The sequence below is a fragment of the Psittacula echo genome (genome assembly GCF_963264785.1).
Source record: "Psittacula echo genome assembly, chromosome: 2".
Taxonomy (NCBI): Eukaryota; Metazoa; Chordata; class Aves; order Psittaciformes; family Psittacidae; genus Psittacula; species Psittacula echo.
In genome coordinates, this window is record NC_137737.1 from 136406861 (window position 1) to 136429302 (window position 22442).

General features: G+C 40.6%; 1 protein-coding gene across 1 annotated transcript; it reads right to left on the reverse strand.

Annotated features, from left to right (window-relative positions):
* Positions 1-9598: 9598 nt before the first annotated feature.
* FSBP (fibrinogen silencer binding protein) lies at positions 9599-16490 on the reverse strand. The gene is made up of 2 exons (XM_080639500.1): positions 15380-16490; positions 9599-11057 (listed from the first exon to the last, which is right to left on the reverse strand). The coding sequence occupies exons 1-2, from the start codon at positions 15748-15750 to the stop codon at positions 10532-10534; spliced, it is 897 nt and encodes a 298-aa protein (XP_080495626.1). The 5' UTR covers positions 15751-16490; the 3' UTR covers positions 9599-10531.
* Between the last annotated feature and the right edge of the window lie 5952 nt (positions 16491-22442).

Below are 22442 nucleotides of genomic sequence, written 5' to 3' on the forward strand. Positions count from 1 at the left end.
AAGCACTAGGGCACACTGGGACCAGAGTGAAGTATAAGAATCAAGGAGCAAAGAGAAAGAGTTGGGATTTCTGAGCAGGTGCAAGAAAAAGTTACTGCCCATCTCTAACCCTTAAAATTCAAGGTTTACTAAAAAACATGTGGCTGAAAGCCATCAAGGGAAATCAAGGGAAGACTTGGGAGGAAAAAATGAGAACAGGAGCCGATTAGGCAGTGACATGGAAAATTAAGTGAAGAAACCAGCTAAGGACAATGTGGCATTGCAACATAAAACATGGCCAGCAGGTGAGCCCAGAAGGGCACTGGCTGCACAAAGACATGAAGGGCACTTGGAGCAACTCAACCTCCTGCTAAACAGGGCCCACTCCTCTTCCTGCAGCCTTCTAGTTTAACTTTTTCCCTGATGGAATTAGTCTTAAAGGTAGTCAAAACTCCTGTATTGTTATGCTGTTCTGTATCATCTTACAAACCAGATTCAGCCGCTCTTCATTCAGGTAGGGACGCAAGGCAAAATGTAGGTGCCACATAAGAGATGGAGGCAATTAAGCTTTTGAACTGGATCCATTTGACTGATCACACCCTGCAAGACTAACCCAAACCAATTCTGAGCTCAGGACTGGTAGAGAGCCCAGAATCGGACAAATAATTTCTAGTGGACAAGGCAGCGAAGGCAAAGCAGGAGCTAAAGCTTGGATCATTGTTACATTCTGCTCTTCAACATGAAAAAATTTCAATCTTTCAGTATTACTGTCAGCAAACACATGCAAAACTCACTGGGAAAAACACTGCAACACTTTACATTAATACAGTGGTCTACACTGAATTCAGTGACCTTCTAATGCAGTAATTCACTTTATTACCCCGAAAGGGTAAAGTTAAGACTTTCAACCTTGTCCATCTTATGTAGATGAAAACATAAAATTATATGGAGTAATCTGTTTAGAAATGTTAATTTCCTCTAAAAGCCAGAAGATTCACATCTACAACCTCGTGGTAAGAAACTATATACTCACACCCCCCCCCATGCTTTCCCAAAACCCAGCTTCCATTAACTGAATGGTTTTAAGGTTGTGAAGTTGAGCTGAAGTGGAGATGTCAAAAAGATGACTGTTCTAGTGACCTGATCTGCCCCATAGTGCGTATGCATTCATGATAAAGTCTTTACAGAAAACATGCTGTACTACATTGCCATGGGACCTCTTGCTGAGTCAGTGCAGAGAACTGAACTGCTTGGCAGTGGCAAAAGTAGCTGCTGCTGCTTACATGACCCCTGAGCTACAAATGGTGTGTGATGAAGAAGGCCAAGACTGCAAGGACAGAAAGCCCACTCTTGTAGTTAGATAAGCTGAATCACAGAATGGTTTAGGTTGGAAGGGACCTGAAAGATCATCTAGTTCGAACCTTCCACTAGGGACACCTTCCACTAGACCAGGTTGCTCCAAGCCCCGTCCAACGTGGCCTTGAACACTGCCAGGGATGGGGCAGCCACAGCTTCTCTGGGCAACCTGTGCCAGGGCCTCACCAATCTCACAGTGAAGAATTTTTTCCTAATGTCTAATTTAAATTTCTCTTAGTGCCTTAAAAAACTGGATTTTACTTGCATGTCTTCTACAGTTCCTCTGTGGAGTAAGGAAAGTCATTTAACCCCAATTTTCAGCAGTAAACATTTGTCTGAGTACCTGCTGTCCGATTCAGTCTCATTTGTAGTAATAGTGAACACTAACAGGTGCAACTGGAAGTTGTGGTTTGGAAAGATTAACTGTACTGAGATAACGCAGTCCTGGCTGATTCAGTCTGCACCTACTGTAATACCAGGGCTTTTGGGTTTTATTCTCTCTGTGCCTCAACTCCCACTTAAAAGTGGAGATTATACCAAACTCTTACCTCACAAGGATGTTGTGAAACTTAATTACATCTGTGAAGCACTCAGATACTATCATGATGGGCACCAGAGGAAAAAACATTAGCCAATTAATTCAAAATAGTTTGAACAGTGTGCTGAAAACAAAGCATCACTCTATAACTGAGCAAGGAGATAGAAAGAAAATACTGAATAGTGCCTTACTAAGGAGACAAAGTCCATTCTGTGGCTTGAGACTGGCAAGGAAGCCTGCAGAAATATAATCCATGTAATTAATGACTATACCCAAGAGCACAAGAAGGCTGGATTCAGGTTGTGCGTATTTGCAAGGTTTTGGGTACTTGAGTTTGTAACCTCAATTTTCTTTTCAAATAGAAACCTTCTGTATGCAATAATAGAGAGGGGAGATGTACTTAATTTGAACAAGTATGAACAATCCTCTCAGTGCCGCTTGATGAAATTTATCTCTTAAGGGTATCAATGCAGAGAAGGGAGGATGGAGAACATACTGCTTCCAAAATTATAGCTCCATGGTAGAAAACTATTCTTCTTAAACCTCTCAACTGTCTAAAAATCCAACTGACTCCAGCTTCCACAATAAAAATTTGATGAACTAAACTGAAAGCTTCTGTCAAGTCCATAGAAATAGATGTACAAGGCCTATTATCAAAGGAAAAAGCAGCATCATCGAGAATTCAGAAAAGCTGCGGCCATCATTCGGTGCAGTGAGCCAGATCAGCTCAGTAAAACATGGGAACCAGTCCAGTGTCATCCAAGTTGACTGTTTACTACGCATCTTCATGTTGCCATCCACACTGGAAGTTGTTTGGATTAATTTGTCAAATAAAGGCGCTTTTACTTTAAAAATAAATGCAAAGTGATGTCAAAAAGCAACATTTATACTTTGGCTCTGTAACTATTGAATGTTATTGCAATAAATGATAGTCTAAGTGGGATATAAATGGGAAAATTCCAAACATTTAAATTATAAAACAATACAAATTACTAAGAAATAGTTATTAGACTACCAAACGATCAGGTTAAATGCAGCCATCTCAAAATTTTTGAAGCAGCCTGCAGAAATCTAAGTGTGCACCCTTTCATATGGAAGGTACATGGCTAAATCCACATGTGATGCTTCAAAAATGTATAGTTTGATATTCTCTTAAGCATTTGCTATTAATTTCACCGGTTTTCGTTTATTAAAAATAAAAAACTATTAAAAATAAAAATAAAAATAAATAATAAAACTATTAAAAATAAAACTATTTAAATTAAATAAAAATAAAAAAAATAAAACTATTTTGATACTGTACAAAACCTCTGTTCCTAAAATGCAAAGACTTTGAGATCTGTAACAAAAAGCAAGCAGGGAGAAAGAGATTTATTAAGATTACATATTCATCATGTTAACATCTGGTTTAGCACGTATTGGAAGGAAAAACATTTTTCATGTTCTGTTTGTGTTTGTTAATGGCCATCTTTGATTTCCCTGGATTATAATAAAGAGTCCTTAAAATAAAAATAATCAATAAAACTTATGCCTACAGTGACAAGTGTGAAACACAATATATTCCTGTCCTAAATTATTTAAACAGGACTGTTTAAAATTTATGACATTACCCTGGAAAGAGGCACACAAAGGATGAGTCATATTTTTGAGAATTTTCATGTGTTCTGCAGCAATGATTACTTGCAGAGTGGCTGACGAAATATTTGGAAAGGGAAAGAGTAATCTTTCCAAATCAAGTTACATAACTTTGCTTTACATAAATGTAATCCATTCAGTAGTCCAAGCAGAAAAGTAGTATTTATGGCCCAAGCACAAAAACCTAGAGCTCTAGCTGCAATTCTTACTAGGAAAGCAAAACTAGAACAGGGAAGATGAGGAAAGAAGGAAGAGGAGAAATTGATCCTTGTGGAAGTAAGCAGTGCTTATTGTGCTGCCTTTGCTGGCTCTGGATGTAAGAAAATTGAATACAACTTAACCTGCAAAGAAATTCCAATGTATATTATTAAGATGATTCCATGCAGGGAGCCATAAATTCAGGATGCCTTTAAACAGAGCTTACTTTGTCTCAACCCTGCCTATTTTTGGTCCTGAGCAGACCACTTACATAAGGAAATGCTAGAAGACATGGAGATGTGGCAGCTTTCCATCAGCAGACTGGCTCGACTTGCTGTTCCCAAGGGACTGCTTTGACCCTGCATGCTGCCTGAAAGCCTTCGTAGCATATGCACCTCCTCTTACCAACATACCGTATGTATATCTCATTGCGCGTGTGTGTGTATATGTATGTACATGTGCATATTCATCAGAGGAGGATGAGATTAAAAAAAAGGCTCAAATTTCCTTCTGTATTTCATCTGAAATGTCTTGACAGATGCCTACTGCAGCTTCAGAGCAAAATGATTTGAAACTCAAAATACATTTAACTTCTGGACTGTTAAAAAACATCTTTAGCCATCCCACAAGTTCACTTAGGGAACAGGGTATTTTCAAAACTGAACTGTGCAAATTAGCACAGTTATATAACAAAAACTCTCCCGAAAGGAACAGATTTTATCTAGCAGAAATAATTATAACAACCAACAATGGCTAAATTCCCTAAGCAAGCTTAGCTCAGTCCTTTTCTGCACACTCACTATGCAGCACTCAATCACAGAGCTACAAATCGTATTTTCCAGGCTATTGCTGGTCTTTATGCAGGAGAGCTGGGCCATTACCTATCCAGCTGTATAGTCCAACAGCTTTGCAATCCTTACTGTCCTCGAGCACTTGTGCTCAAGATCCTTTCTGTCATCTGTCACTCTCCCTGGATCGACACAAAGTGGTTTCCTCACTGAGGCTGCCTGGCCTGTTAGTAGCAAAACTAGGAACACATTTTCTTTCTTTCATTCAAGGCATTCACAGCTGAGAAATCCCTGTTCCGCTCTCAACAGTGCAATATGCCCAGGCTGGGCAGGCTTCCTTAAGAATTCAGTTATTAGGGACTACCTCCAAAATGTAACAGAACTGTACTGAAAAAGACCAAATTCTGTGCTTGCCAATGACTTTTGAATTAGACAAACTTGAACAAGATTTTATAGGAATGGCCAAAGACCAACTTGATGCCAAATTTCAAGTACTTTTTCAAAAGCACAGAGAAACCAGAACACTGTGAAGGACAGATGATCAAAATCTCTCAGTTTTTCTCAGAGAAAACCTGAGACATAAATAAACACAAATGCATTTATACAACACACACATTATAGCCTGAAGTAACCCAGTATAAAGTAGCTTTGCCAAATTGATAACTGATGCTACCAATGTCACCTGGAAGTCCACCATGAGGTACAACCTACTGCCAAAGCTTCCTTACAATGCAAAACAATGCACCCCTAAGTGAATTCCATATTACAATGAAGAATGTATCAATAGTAACAGTAATGTTACACAATTTTAATCCTGTATTTCTGGTACCTGCCACACATAAATGTTTTGACTCCACAAAATGGTATTCTTAATAGTATGACAAGTGGGCTAAATAAAATTTACCTGCAAACTGTAGCTGAGTTATGAAAAATTACTTTCTTTCACATGACATCTTCAGTGATTAATAATAGATACAACTCAAGACTACTGCAGTAGTATTTATCTGATACAATAGAGAAGACACATCATGATACAGTGACTTAACCACAGGCAGTCCAAAATCCCCCCTCCCCATCTGCAAACTAGATAAACATCTTGTCCTGTTTCACTGCTAAATTAAAGCTAAAAAAGAAAATCATAAAAATCAACAATTTATAAACTGATTTACTTATTTCAAGCCTGCAGAATGTTTCTGTTTGGAAACTGCCTTATTTTGAGAAAGCATTTAGCAATACAGACAAGGATCATATAAAGACATATAAAGTAAGCAAGTGGCGATGCACGGAATACGGTGAACAAAATGACTGAGTCTTAACCAGATTGGGTCCTGACATCAACTGAATATAGAGGGGCACCATCATCACTGGAATTACTTGTTAAGTGACATTTATGTTAAATCATGCTAATGATGGTGATTATGCCAACTATAGATGAAAATCAAGAGCCAGGAGGAAATGGCCAGGAAACAGTGACTTCTTTTTTAACAAATTCTATTTGCATACATAAAATACAAAAAAATTAGGTACGATTTTTCAAGTCTGCGGTTTTGCCAAACAACAAATAGAAACCATAAATCATGTGGACTGCTGATTAAGTATTCAATGAAAATTACAGGATCTTCTTCTTGCGTGAATAATATCAAATCAAACAAGGTGTTGTGTTCACTCAGAGATGTTTGGATACCTCAACAAATCATTCCGTGTAATCACTAGGATAAAATAGCGTCAAAATCCCATGGCACAGAGGGAAGGCACAGGCAGTGGGGAACGACAATGCCTGCAGACAGCTGAGCCTTCCTTGGCTTCTCTGACCCTCATCCACCTCCCCTCACACATGCATCACAAACAAGGTTTTCAACTACGTTAGCACTGAACTGTAGGTTTTACAGAGAAAAATTCAGAGAGACTAATTTTATTAGCTAGTGTTCAAGAAAACTTCAGGAAATTGTATCTTTCTATGGAGGAAACTTTGCCCAGACAAACTGAATGCCATTTAAGAGCAACCAACACTACACAGGCAACTTGGCCGACATCAAGGCAAATGCTTTCATTTTCAGCAGTGATAAAACACAGAAACATAAGTCACAGAATGACTGAAATTTCACTGTGTGTTACACACCCAGCTAACAGACTATTATTTTAACTGCTGTAAACGATAGCTTAGCCAGCCAGCCTGGGTATCACAATTTCTCATTTGTTCCTCATTTTTGTCTCCCACTTGGAAACAATTCTCTTTTAATTATAAGCAACTTAATGGCTTTGCTTACTGGAAAGCCAGTGACACAGTGTCTTCCCAAAAAAGATAGTATGCAAGTTCTGTGTATTTTCATTGTATAGGGGGAAAAATCCAAGCTGGAAAATGTGAGAAACATAAATGAAAGAACGGAATTGAACATAGTGAGGTGGAAGATGTTAGAAAAAAGGAGTATGACAAGCAAGAGTAGCTGTAAGCAATCTCTCCTGGTCTTGGAGTACTTCTCTCTCCCACCATTTTTACCTGTCAAGAATTCTGACCTAAGGCAACCACATCAACTGAGATGATTCCATAGGAGTCAAAAGCTTACACGGGGAAGCAGGGAGGAACAAGAAAAGACAGATAATTAGGGAGCAACTGACAAAATTACAGACTCATCATTACACAATTACTCAGATAGATGAGGTTACACAAGATGCTACAACAATTATCACAGAGTTATCATAGTTACAGTTTTTTAATCCTAGGTATAAGTCTATTAGTTGTTGGGAATTAAACTCCTCCTGAAGCCTGCTTATTTCAGTTATCCTAGTAGAAGGACACGAACATATGGCAGAAATTTGTCCTTGCCTAAAATTACTCTGCTTGTACTATGTACATTACAAATATGCAGATAAGGAATTGCACTGCCAGATGTAGTGAAGGGAGTAAGAGGATAAGAACAGGGTGAAAGGAGACCAGGGCTTCCTACCATCGCTTTCACACATGCTAACAGACTATCATTTGCTGGAACAGTAAAAATTTATAGCACTTTGAGGTCCAGAAGGCCTAGCCACAACTGTGGTGCATGTATCCACATTAAGAATACATGGAAAATAAAACAGGAACAGGCACTTAGAAGTGAGAAGTCTGACTCAGACAGATAACCTGATACTGCAAAGCAGATGCGGAGCGAGAAAGAAATCCAGATCCATCAGCATGTAAAGGCAGAATATATAGGTAGCACCATATTACACTCACAGAGGAACAAAATGTCACTAAGGCAGAAACATTTCTGTAGTGAAACGAAATAAACATCATGTCACTGGTAAAGAAGCAAGCTTCACAGGGATTCAAGAGATGTCTTCCCTTACCCCAAGCTCCCCGAAACCCAAAGGAAACACACGGAGAACAAAGCAAATAAGAAGCATGAACTAGTTCAGATCTCTGAACTAGAGGTGCTGCCTGCAGGTAAGAATGAAAGGCCTTCCACCACCAAGTGAGACAAAGCCAGAATAAGCAGCTACGGAAGAAAGCTGATTATAAGGTGACATCTCTCACCAGGCTGGTGCATTTTACTTCTTTACTCATTTACATCCTTCTCCTACCAATATCAAGAATACAAGGGAGACTTTGCTCTAGCCAGAGCTATTGAAGTATTTTATAATACTAAGAAGCATTTTTGCTTCTACTTTCCTGCTAGTTCAGAAAGGACTAAAAGCTTTCATAGACTGGGAATTCCTCTGGTTCTAGTGCTCAAAATAAAAATATCATGCCAACAGAAATCCTGGAGGTCACCTCTTCATCTAGCTCAAGGAGAATTGAGCAGGAAATATTCTAAAATCTTTAGAGGATTTTGGTAGCCAACAGAAGAGTAGCTATAATACAAAACCACTGCAAGCCAATGAGCTACATGGGGATTATTTTCTGAACTATTCAAAACTTGTTCATCTGCTTAATATGTAAGGACAGAAACAATAAATAGCAACTAATTCCTTACCACTGGAGAGCAGAATTCTGGTTTGCAACCGAAAAGATAAGATGAAGCATTTCCAAATTATAAGACGAGTGCAGAGAATTTAGGTCTGTTTCCCATTTCTGAGAAGTAGAACAAATAAATTCTTATTTATTTATTAAAGCAAATATTTTGACTCTCATAAACTCAGGGAAGTGAGTATCTCATTGAAGTGCTTCCAACTACACAAAAACAGGTCGATGTCTTTGAACTGAAAAATACAGCACAAAGCCAAGGACTATACAGAAATAGAGGCCACTTATTCAATCAGCACACACAAAAATTTCCCAACAGAACAAACACAGCACACTCTTCTCTAGAAAACAACTGGAAATGTACTGCAGAACTCCATACTGGCAACATCTGTTTTTACTGTCTGTATTTTACTCAGTTTGTAGACAAAAGACTTGCTTCCTCTACTCTTCCTACCTGGAACCTGTTAAACCTGGGCACCAACAGTCAAGATTATTTCTCTAGTATCACTATCATAAAATTTTAACTACAGTTCTTTAAGCTCCACTAGCCTCAATCAAACGTACACGCTTCCAACCTTCAGTTTTTAATAAGCATTTATCCCTGTGGCTACAAAGGTAACCTGATTCAGTCAGAAGACCAACAAGGAGGTGCGAGGCTTTCCTCATTCACAGTCTGCTGATGCAGTGTCCCATGCTTGCGGGCTGAGGTTCTACGGGAATGGAGAAAGAAGGAAATTTGGGAAAATAGTGATGACAGAAGTGACAGTTACAAGCAGCCACAGGAAGAAATATTTTCCTCCCTATTGTTTTTGTTCTTTCTGCTGTTGGGGCCCTCGGAGATGAGAGGCACAGGAGGAACTACCTTTCTTCTCTCCTTTTCCCTGTTGCTGTGCTTCATTTTCTTGTGCTAAAGGTTAGAGGAAGGAGAAAGTATTCTTACAGGGAATAAGGAGACAGAGATCTAACGCAGTTCTGGATCCATTCACAACAGGCAGGAGACTAAGAATTATGAAGAACTCAATCACCTGAGATTTATGCTTTCCAGGTATTTTTCTTCCAGTTATCAAGGTTAATCGTAACTGCAGAGGAAAAGGCTGCTACTAGGACAGAGAGAGGAATCAATGTCTTTTTCATTTGGGGCTTTTTATTTGAAACTAATTGAAAGACCAGAACAACAGCATTTCTAAAAGGTACCCAGAATAACACAGAATCCTCTGTTGCTTTCAAGTCACATGTTACTTGCATACAGACACTATTTCATTTCAGTAGCTTATAGTCATAGTGATATTGATCAAAGGCACCTGCAATTGTCTTGGTTGCACATGCACTCTAGTAATTATGCATGCAAATGAAGAAATTAGACATTTCTGTGGTTGATCACCAGTATAATTACTATAACTGAATATACGATCATGGTAACTGTACACACAAATTACACATGCATGCAGTTAAAAACCAAGCGTTGCATTCACTGTCTCTATTCCATAACATCCTATGGAAACACTTCTCCACTGGAAACAATAAAAAGTAGCAACTTTTAAAAAGATGTGCATTTACTCAACTGTCTACTGAACATTAAAAAAATATAACAATCCAGTAACTTTGTTTTCCAAGCTGATATATCAACAAAATCTCATCACTGTCAAAAGATTTACCAACTTGAAAGGAATAAGACATTCAAGCCTCTTATTCCTCCTTTTTGTATGTATTAACCTGTAACTTCATTGAGATATTAAATGACTATTTGAAAAAATAATGCATATGATCAGAATTCTTAAAAATAACTGAGCTAAATTTGCATTAGCTCATCACAACTCTAATAGAAAGAAGTGGAAAGATTTTTGACGTTTGGATTTTTATCAACCAAAACACTTAACTGTGTAAGATTTAATTACACTTCAGACCAGAAGAGTTGGTGCATTCAAACCCATATGAGGTATTTTGTAAGGTACATAAACAACAACATCGAAAATATGCTTTCATCTCACAAGCCCAGATTTTGATCCATTCATATTAACATCAAGAACAATCTTGCTGGGGCAAAAGCATTTATTATTAAGTATTTCAAAGAATATGACAGAAGTAATAAAATATTTAGATATTGCTGTATTCTGGCAGATCACGGCGTAGTCGTATTGCCTTCAGCTTCTCTACTTTGATTTTTGTTCGCAACAGTTCTTCTTCCAGTTGCTGCTTTCTTTTCAAACCATCCCTTTTCTCTTGGACATAAAGACCAATTTTTCTTTGATTTTCTAAAATTATTTGATGCTCTTCTTTCAGCATTTGTAACATCTGTGGGTCATAACCACACATTGGTCTAAAACGTTCTCCAACCTCAAGCCTAAAAAACTCATCTCTTCTTGGTACAGGAGAGGGAGACATCATCACTCTCATATCAACTGAAGATACTGATGTTGAAGGAGACCTTTCCATTATATGCACCAGCTGGTGTTCTTCCCCTTGTTCCAAGTTCTCATTTTGCTGTGAGTCTATAAGTAAAGAAGGAGGAGGTTTGATATCCTCTTCTGATTGCAATTCCATCATGACTGTCGCAGGATGGTGATCCAACATTGCCTGTGGTGAACTGGTACCAGCAATTGTTTCTTTATCGATACTAGCACTAGAACACACAAAATCATATTTAAATAATCCATTAAAAACTTTTTTTAAAAGGACGTAAGTAAGCAACACTTCACTTGAAATACTATTCTGCTATCTATGCTTAGGACTATACTTCATTCCATGACCACTACCTGTAGCCCTCCTTCTTTTCACTGCACATACACAGCCCTGTCTTATCTGGATTCTATTGCTATAAAAGCAGTATAGCCAACAGAGTATGTCCTTCTGGTAATTCTGGTACGCCCTTCTTTCAACACTGGAGAAGCAAGAAGGGCTATTAGTGACAAATAAGAATAAAAACAAAGCAGCAGCAAATCATGCAAGTGACAGAGGAAAGAGTTTATAACATGTAATGTGATTTTAAAAGGGCATTAATTTAGATTGAGTGAACTCTGGCAGAAACAATTCCATCTCCCAAACTTATTCATCTCCTGTTATAATGTGTTCCCTGTTTCTGATTCACACACCCAAGTACTTATTTGTTGGGGGTTTTTTATGTAAAACGATCACTGAATAAAATTACACAAAGAGCCCTGGGAGAAGAAACCAGAATCCAAATGACAGTCCTGCCAGTAGATTAGGGAATCAAGCTAATCCTTGCTCCTTCTCTTTGAATCGGTGATGTCAATGTTCTGAAGCTTCAAGAAAAGACACAGAAATGTTTCCATTAAGAACAGCCTACAGTTCTGTGCATTTCTTTTCGAAAGTACAACACCCACTTGACTCACCTGTCTTTGTGTAAAGCCCTGAGTCAGCAGCACCTCAAATCATCATTTGACATTACATTAGCTTTGATGATAATGATGGCTCAAGCTGCTTCTGCCACTTCTCTATCATCAGTTCTGTTTGAAACCTTACACTTCTGCACATCACTCCTTTATTCAGGTTATGCTTTTTAAAGCCAGATCAGCTTCTTGCTCTATGTTACAGTACAGCTCTACGAAGAATGCTTTCAGCATGACTGGGAAGGCAGTATAGTGTAACATGGGAACAGGAACATGTTGACTTTGTACAGTGCATCATCATGGCCTTAAGAGAGTAACAGAGGCTCTAACTGGTGGTTGAAGATAAAGACAGACATTCTCCAACCCTTGAAGAATGAGCTCCTGGGAATAGCTAAAGGCAGTGGGGGGATCCATGACTAATGTAACATTCACTGATGCTTCCCGATCCTGCAGGAACTGAGTTGCTTTCTATTCAATTGAGGGGTGGGAGGTGTTTGCTTACGTTTTCAAAAGTGTTGTGAGCCCCACTATCCACAAATTGAGAAATACTATCTGATTATTAAAACACTGGCCTGGGTAGCAATAGATAGCTCAAATCCCCAGAAGCAAAGAGAAACTGAAGTTGTACCTCCACTTCTCATTTAAATGCACTAACTCCTTAATCAAAAGGTGGCATGATCATCTCTTCTGCATCTTCCACAGTCTTCAAAACTCTTGGTTTAAAAGAAATAAGCAGTCATGGTTGCAGTTTCTGAAGGACTCAGATCTAGCCTGCCATTCATTAACATGAAAGCGCATTTTCTACACTAAAAGTATGAAGGATTCTAAATACTCAATTGCAAAAGCGTTCAACAAGGTCAGAGCAATGTGTTTGCCAAAAACTGATCCTGTCAACCACCCAAACCATTTTAACTGAAGATTTAAAAAAAAAAACCAAACAAAAAACAAAACAAAAAAACCAAACCAAACCAAACAAAAAAAAAAACCCCAGAAGTCTATCTGAAGCAACTGTTGAAAGTAGACTTTTCATCTATTCTCCAAAGAAAATGCTAGGACAATCTTAATTCTATTGACTGTTACCTGAGCTGCCTATAGAGAATCAATTATACCACCTTACTCCCTCCTCCTCCTGCCACAAAGCTTCACCTTTTCCTATATATTTGTTTCTCATATTCCTTTTACTCCTCTCACTGAGCACCGGAAGTATTATCCTGCACACAAATTTTCACTTGTTTTCCCCAGTGCTGACTGGAATTCTGGGTTTGCCCCTCTTGACAACCGCAGCTTCTAATACAGCTTCCCTCCTCCTTACTTGCTGGCTCCTGCCCAGCTTTTAGCCTGAGAAAAGTGGAAACAACCAGCAGAAGCAGGTCATTCTGACAAAGGGAAACAGAGAGAGAGCAGAAAGAGAAAGTGAGAGAGGTTAAAGAGAAGAAAGATAGGTAAGATTTAGTTGAACATAGACTAGAGCCTCCAAACAGTGAAAAATCCATCTCCTAAGGTATAACCCACACAGAACTAGAAAATTACCAAATCTTCAGGTAACTCTGATGAAGCTGCCTTTTTTTTTTCTCCCCTTAGTCTCTTAAGAGGAAAACAATTAGACAGCAAAGAGAGAATGAAGGAATTGAGAAACAAAAGAGCCGCCTGTATGGTGGTTACTAATGTTGTTTCTGACAACTTGTCTGAAAGAAAGGAAAACAACAGTTACCACAACTGGGGGATGGTGTTTATAACCCTGCAGGCACTGGTGATTCACCAGGTTTTGTTTAATCACAGCGAGCTAGAAATTGCTTAAAGGTGCGATTAAGAATTTGGATTCAATGTTGTTCAAGTTGTATTCCCCTCCTACAAAACCTGAGCCATATCCTGGTGAGTTAAAACCCAATACAGGGTTTGGAAAATTTGGGTAAAATGCCACTCAGAGTTTAAATTAGAACTATCAAATAATGATGTATTTGGGCAAAGAAAAAAACAATCTTTTAAATTATATTCTTTTCCTCAGTGCACAGTATATTGGGTGTTCCTAGGAAAAAAACATTTTGAGTAGGCAGTACTCAAGTCTACGTTCCCAGACTCATAAGGGACTACAAAAAATGTTTAAATTATAGGAGACAAACTATGGAGATCATTAGCTCTTAATCATTCACGGAAAGCGTCAGTGCTTTTTATAAGCTGATCTACAAACCAAAGTTCTCACACTGTTTTTTTTTTTCCTCCTCACAAAAGTTGGTAGTCAAGACACTGCAACCTTTATTAGTGCAATTAAAAGCCTCATTTTGTTCCAGAGAATTCTTTGGAATGGTTCCTCCAGGGGCATTCACCAGGAGCTGCAGCACAGCCCAGTTGCTTCAGACTTCTTTACGCAAAGGACCCACAACAGCATATTTTTAGAGCATCTGGCATGTTGGGATTTAGACAATTGTTACCATTCATTTCAACCAGTGGCACCATGAATTCAATTCAGCCTGTGTGCGCATGCCAGCTTTTCTTAGAGCATTACGCTGCTGCACCGGTTATCACTATATCTGGTTAAAATATGGAAAGTTTGCTTCCCATTAATCTGCTTGGGAAAATAAGAAAACTCAAAGCTTTCTTAAGGTTGCTGGGGAGTTATTTCTCTTCCTTTTTTCCTCTTCCCCAGCTTAGTTTTGTATCTGGAGGAACCAAAACCTGACCCAGGCATTTTTTGATCCCTCAAGGACCAATACAGAACCAGCAGAGTGTTGCAAGTCAGATATGAGGGGTATTAGCCAGCTGTGCGAGAAAGCCTGCATGCTGCCTGCCTGTATTATGTCTGGCTCAAATCTAGACAGTGTGTCTCACTTTACTGAGCAGCAGGAAAAAAAACTACCTACAAAAAAAGAAAACTTCTAGTATTGCACCTCTCAGTTTCTCTCTGTATTTAGCCATCCAACGATACAGAACTGCTTGGAGTTTAGACTGCAGTTAGCTTTGCTCCAGTTCCAGGGAACCACCATCCATGCAAGAAAAGTATAATGTAAAAAATCCAAAACATTTGCACTCACAAAGGCACTGTGGTGCAGGGAGGCAATTTTATTGTTTTTTAAAAAGGAATGGGATTAGTTAAAACATAACATGCAAACAGTAAATGAGAGACAAAAGGTGTACAAGCCAAGGTTTCTTAGCCCTGTGAACTAACTTTATTAAAAATTCTCTATAAACTGGTAACAGTTTCATATGTTGCAAAATGACTGCAGTATTACCTTAAATGGAGGAGAATTGCCATCACTTTGCCCGTGTTTGAATAATCTGCCTATTAAAAGGTAGGGGAGGGGTCGAGGTTGGAGCTACTATTTCTCTTTGCTTCTCTCTTAACCCTCACTTTCCAGAGTATGACAAAGACTCTGAAACAGGCTTTGAAAGAGAACTGAAAAAAAAAATGAATGCAGTGCTAAGTCACCATACAGCTTCCCATAAAACAAAAGCAGTATTATTTTGTCATTGTTCCCCATTGGGGGCTTTTCTCAGCTACACACTGCTTTTAGGAGCCTGACCACAAGCAAAGAGTTACAGAGTAGATAGGAGGCGCCATACTTTTCATTCAGTAACAAAATAAAAAGAATCATCTCACCTTTGAACACCGCTCCTGTCTCTTAAACACACATTGGAAATCTGTGGAATCATCTCCACAACTTTCTTGGTTGGCTCGGAAATGCTGCTTTTACAATCTGAGTGAGTCTCCTTTTGCTGCAATAGCTCCTGTTTGGCATATTCTTTGAGCCTCTTGTACAGCGTGCGCAGGCCCTGTGCGGTACGAGGAGGGCGATCTACTCCGATGGCATTGTAGTTATCAGCTATGATATCCCAGCATTTGTTTTTTTCCACTATTACAGAATGCTTATTAGTATGTTCCTCGAGAATTTTAACGTACGGCTTCACGAGTTTTAGCAAATCAAGCTTTTCAGATAAGGTAAAATTAGAAGATCTGGCCTTCCCAACCATTGTTATCTTTGAATTAAGGAAGCCGTTTCTGAAGCCACCATGCAGTCCCTAGCTCTGCTCAGCTCTTTTTCACAAACAGAAAAAGATCAGGCTTAACTAGGCTAGTCTCATTTAGGCCCACGCCTACAAGGGAGGGTTTATTAAAATTCCTTCAGCTTAAGCTGACGCAGGTTCAGGAAATCTGCTTAAGCCAAGCCTGACCTACATAAGGCTTCAGACTGAAGATGACGAGAAGAAACAAGCAAAATACACTTTTGTATGAAGAGACCAGGCATACGCAGGATTTAGAAACATAAAGGTTTAAAGATTAGCACATTACCCAGCTAAAAATTACCTAATTTACCCCGAGTAACAAGCTCTGACACATCTCCCTAGCTCTCTCGCACGTATCTCAAACTGAAACCGCGCTCGAGATGATTTTACACGTAACGACGTCCCCAGAAAAGCAATAATTGCTTTGGGGAACGCGGAGCGCGTTCCGGGGCGCGGGGGTACCGAGCTCGGCTGGAGAGCCCCCGGCCGCGCCGCCGCCATTTGCATAGCGCTGGTCCCGCTGTCAATCAGGGCGCGGAGCCTGCAGCCGGGTTGGTTACACTCAGGCTCGGGCTCCGCTGTAAAGCTGAGCTTCTCCGGCACTCGGCGCCTGCCGCCGACACGACACTGGGGCTTCTTAAAGAGCCCGCTCGCTCCGCGGCGGGGGAACGCCGGAGAACGCCGGGCAGCGAGCGGCGGGCACTCCGAACCGCCGTGTTATCGCTACTTGGGCCCGCGGCCGTGACGCCGCTCTCGGGCCCGCCGCAGCCGGGAACGGACCAGCAGACCCGAGCTGCAGGCGGCACAGGCTACCTGCAGTCAGTCGCGACAGATTTCCTGGAGGCATTACAGCGTGTGGATGCTGGGATTTTCATTACATCCACCTACATAAAACAGCCTACTATTGTAACCACACTTCCAGGCGTTCTATTGGGATAAACCCTTGATCCTCATTAACACGCTGTGCATGCTGTGTGCGTGCATGCCTAACGTCTGCTCGAAAACACCTTAAGCCAAGTCTTCACGTAAAAATGGACGCAAGGCTTTCCATCTCTGTGGTCTAAACTACATCAGCAAATGGGAGAGAGAGCAAAACCTGCAGCTGTAAGGAAAGGTGCTCTCAAACACAGAAACCAAAACCTAAGTTTGAAAAACGACATAGGTGACTGCCAGAGTCTGGGGTGAGAGCAAACACCATCCGAGATAGTGGAAACCGCTTCCCAAGCTTAACATGTTCAGCCTTGAAAACAAGGGAGCCAAGGAGGGGGGTGAAGAGGAGTAATTACAGTTTGAAATATCTTAAGGCTATAAAGATCTAGGTATAAACTTGTTTGCTCAGAGGGAAAAAAACCCAAAGCAGGCACAAGCTATATTCAAAACAACAAACTCAAACTAAACAAAGGGACACTTTTAACTGCTAAAAATCAATTAGCATTTAGAATAACAAGCCCATTTGGAACCATTTCTGAGACACCACTTGCCCATACCACCTAACCAAATTGTGAGCAGTCCACTTTGCTGGAGCTGCTTTCAAGACAAAAATAAAGCATTTTATAGTCTGAAGCCCATCACACTCGAATTTGAGAAACAAAATACTCATGTGGTGAGAAGCACTGTATGAAAGCCATCCCTCTTAAACACCTAACCCTTCCCTATTTCACCACACTTAGCTCTGAATTAATATTAAGAGGCTGTAACCCTCGGCTGTTGAAGCAATTGTGCAGTGCCCAGTCTCTTGACTTTTTAGTGGCAAAAAGAAAGTAGTGTTACATTGTGGGATTAAAGGCTCTTCCCCACAGACACAAAGAGCACAGATGAACAGCATTAGGCAGAGAAATCCCAATAACCCAAGTAAGAAACTGAGCCCTCGGCCCGGCTGCTCCCAGGGCTGTCAGAAACCGGCAGCCGAGCATGCCAGGGTGATTCCCAGGCGATGGGGGAGCCCAGAGGAGAGGCTCTCTCTAGATCACCCTGCAGACTGAAGGAGGGGGTTACAGGGTATAGGGCTCATTATGACATGGCAGGGAACATTCTGGGATTGCAGAAGGCATAAAATATATTTAGAGGAAAAACCTAATGCAAGAAAAGGGAGGGATGCTGCATGGGTAACTGTGTCAGCGGGTGATCTCTGGCAAACACCAAGCTGCACTAGCTGGCAAGTATAGATGAGGCTTGGGAGCCAAGAATTAGAGCAGCCATGAGTCCCGGCTAGCTTTGGAGAGACCAGAAGGTCTGAGATTTGGCTACTGGAGGGACCAGGACACCTGGGGACTGAGCACTGGTAAGGACAAATCCAGACCAGCTGCCAGAGAGACCCAGTACAGTCTGTGGGGCGCCTGGAAGACCAGGGAATTGAGGGACCAGGTACGGAGCAGAATAAGAGACTAAGGCCACTTGCTGGAAAGATCAATCCTGTGTATGTGTGTATTTTCCATAAACAGGCCTTCATCCCAGTCAGCCAGTGAAGGGAAAAGATGAGGCCATTGATGCTGGTTTTGTTTGCCTGAGTGCTGCATTTTATGCATGGCTGGCCATGTACAGATAGCGTGCACACACGCTCATGTGCCTCTTGGGAATACATCCGTGTGGAACTGGCCACAAGGAGCTGCAGCAGTGTCCTCTACACTGTGCTACCAGATATAGCAACTCCGAATATGGACCTTTCTAAACTTGTATTACTCTATCACCTTACTACTTAATGTTGCTGGAGAGATCAAGTTTCCACACTAATGCAATTAGAGCAAAACACCGCTACAAAGATTTCTTTTGAGCAAGTGCCTGAAGGAATCAGTCTGAATTACACATTGTTCTGCAGGAGTGTAAAATAACCCTCATAAAAACGAACCTGGCTGCCAACCAAGATTTTTGCCTTCTTTTTTTTTTTTCCCCTTTTTAAAATAGCTCTGCTCATCAGCCTAAGGTCACATCAGTACTTGGATGAGAAATCACAGAAGGTGAGAAGCAAGGATATTAATGTTACATACGGACTTTTTGAGCTAAAACAATAGGTGTAGTTCCAAGGCAATTACAAAAAAAGGAATGGTGCTGCAGTCCACCCTTCATCCTACACCTTCCACCAACACTAGCACTTATGCAACACAGTGCACAAACAGTTCAGGGAGATGATCCAGCTACAAACTAATAAATTTCTTTTTTTTGGCAAGCATAGAGTTTAATAATTGGTTTAAGTCAACCTGTGTGGGACATTGCCAAAATAGGAATTTCTGCTCCTCCCCAGCCCTGCCATGTTCCTGCCCCTCCACTGTGCTGATATGAGTGCTCAGAAGTCTTTGGAGCAAATCAGATCAGGGAACTGATTTGTCTGCAAATTAATCATTTTTTTCTGATCTAGGTCAGTTCTAACCACCAGCAGTTCCTGATCCAGAGGATTAAAATAGCCAAATGACTATGAATTGCTGAAAAACTCAATAGGCTCAGATTTTACAAGTGACAGATTTGTATCACAGCCACGAACTGCGTCAAGTGGCCCATGTAAATTTAGGCACATTATGAGACAGAATACTCTGAAAAGGGGAATGCCTTAAAATCAGGGAGCATCTTGGAGGGAGAGAGGGAGAGGAAGGATCCTGTGTCACACAGAACGAAGAAAGAATCTCTCCATGACAGAGGGAAAAAAAAAAAATCAATATAAGGTACATGATTCGAATACAAAAAAACATCTGGGAGAATTAAGGATGACATAAGAATGAACATATCTTGAAAGATGTGGTTTGGATCAGACAGCAAACTTGAATGTTGAAGAGAATGACACAGGCTTAAATGATTCAGGCTGGGACCTTCTAATGAAAGAAAAAATCAAATCAACATTTGATTGCTGAACTCTGAAGGTGCTCTGACCATAAGGTCAGCCCCAGAATGAGACTGAAGGACATCTGTTCTTGTTTAATAACGTGCAAGCAAACTGGCTCTGCAGAGACCTGGGTTTAGCATCTGCAGTCACTCAGGAGCCTGAAAAGCTTAAGAACAAGAGGGCAACTGCAAGATTTGAATTAAAGCTGAAGTGAAACCCTGGTGCCCCTGTGCTTATGAGAAACTGTAAAAAGATTCAGCAGCTAGGATGGGGTACGTTACACATCACTGAATAGACTGGCAGTGGAAACATTTGGCAAGTACTGAGGCAGTTGCTCACTCTTGCAAATGAATTTGGCAGCTGCATAAGATGACTTGAGAGCGTCTATAGGTAGTAATGGCTGCAAAAGTTCCATTAGGTCATCATATAGTCCTCTTTACTGACATGACAGCAAGACAGTGCCAAGTCATTTGATCTGCCTGTCTTAAGAGCCTGCTGAGGCAAAGGGTGGGTTAGAATGTTTTAAACTCCAAAGGTCTCTCATAGGGATGGTTGTTTCATGGGTAATTCCCAAAACTAAGAGTTGCAGGCATTATTCGTTAAGGAGAGGATTGAAGATGACAAAGTTTCATGAGCCAAAAGCTGCAAGACAATTTCACCTGGAAGTTACAGGGATTATATCTGTTCTCAGCAGAGTATAATATATACTGAGTATGTAATATTCAAAGTATTTTTAGAAATACTTTTAGATAATTTGTTTCAAATGGCTTTCTCATTTCACTTGATTTTTTTTTTCTCATCTTCAGCAACACTTTCACCATCAGTTTTGCACTTTCTTGCTTTTATCCTTGCTGTACCCAAACCTCAGATCCCTCCTTTTCTTTCTCCTGCACAACTCATTTGTAAACATTCCTAAACCTCTGTCCTGCTTTGGGGACGGGGAGGACAAGGGGAAGCTGAGACAAGGCACAAAAGCACAAAATGTAATCAGTTCTAAGTAACGTGCTTGAAGGTAGTTGACATAGGTTTAGGTCCTTAGGACCTTAGTACAAAAAGTGTAAGAAATACAAAATATAAAACACAGGACCTGGGGATGGGGAGTATCTGAGACTAGCAGATGTCCAGGATGGGAGCAGTTAAACTAACTGATAAGTAGAAGGACAGGATGATTGCTATGTCTGTAATGTTAATTAAGCTGGTGCTTCAAAGACTGCCAGAAAGAAGTTATGAATATTGTTGGAAGAAGTAAACGACCCTCAAAGACCACCATCACATTTTTGCATGCATGCGGGAAACTTTCTGGAAAATGATGTAATTCATGTGTAGCCTCGTGAATATGTATGTATGCCCAAGTGACTATATAAGGACGGCTTGTGTAGCAATAAGGGGATACACGTTAGAAGGAGCTATCTCCTGTGTCTCCCGGCACCGCAATAAAGAATACCTGCCTGTCAACTTGAAAACTTTGTTGGCAAGTTTGTTCCAGGAGTTTTCACCAAATCTATTCCCTGCATTTTACATAGAAGCAGCTATCTCCATTCTTCTAATTTTGCTCAGTGGGTATGTGAAGACAGTGAGATAACCATCTTACCATTATCTTGTTGATTTTAGGAAAGTCATATAGTGATAGAGCTTCTGTTTCAGGGGAAAACTTGAGGCCCAAGGCTAAAAGCTGGGACTGAAGTCTAGTTATGCTGTCATGGTATGAGAGCCTGGAAATTGAGCTTGTCTCAGATACCATTTGCATTCGAGCATGGGAAGCCTTGAAGGAATTACCGCAAATGAAGCGAACAACAAGGATGTGTTGGCTCTTGACACTGTGTATGCAGGATTGTTCTGACCCCTTGTTCAAAGCTGATATGCCTCCCCTGGACTGCGAAAAGTGCTAACTCAAAGGCCAGGGCACAATATGAGGGACAGCCATCACTCAGAGGACCCTCTCGGAACCCCAACTGTAGAGCTGCACGTGTGTTCACTAAAAAATGTCCCTCATTATTATGGTAACACCTCTTTATGCTTTGCATGCAAATTATGGATAAAACCCCAAAGAACATGGAAACAAAAGGTCAGGACTCAGGGCAGAGTGTGAGCTCCCACCACCGGCAATAACCTGCATGAAAAGGGCCAATGAGACGTCGCTGGATCCACGAGTGGTGACTATCTGCTTGCAACTCCTCTTACCTCTTCCCCTCTTCTCTCCCACTTCTCCCTGCATTAATCTAAACACTTGAGTTTGTTAAAGAGTTTCAGCATTTGGTCTCATTTGTGCCTTAATTCCAACCAGGCAACAAATATATTGACTGTGACCAGCTCTGAGTCACATACGTCCTACGACCACGTTGAGACACATGGCAACACAGGGCATCCAAACAATGAGCACAGCCACGGAGAGACTTGGCGACTATCTGTGAAGGGATCCAGGCCAAGTCTGCAATAACAGTCATGATAGCTCACAAAAACCTTCTAGTTCCTTTCAACTAAGGCATTTCTTGTCTCTCTAACTGATAGCTACATTCTCTCCATCCTCCCTTAAATCCACCTTCTTATCTAGTAGACACAGGAGAGCTGGGGGTGGGGAAAACAAACCACAATGCCCGCACAAGGACTTTCCAAAGGGTTGGGAGAGTGGAAAAGAAAAACATGAGAGAAATTTCAAATAATATTTCTCTTCTGCCCATCTTCACTCTTTACATATGCAGAGCCTGATAATAAGATTTTGATAATCAAGAAGAAACTCTGTACAACTTCCCTCAGAATGAACATGGAACCTGAAAGAATTATTACTGTTAAACCTGAATCCTTGAAAATAATCTCTATACAGAGTATTTCCTAAGTTCCTCATTCTGAA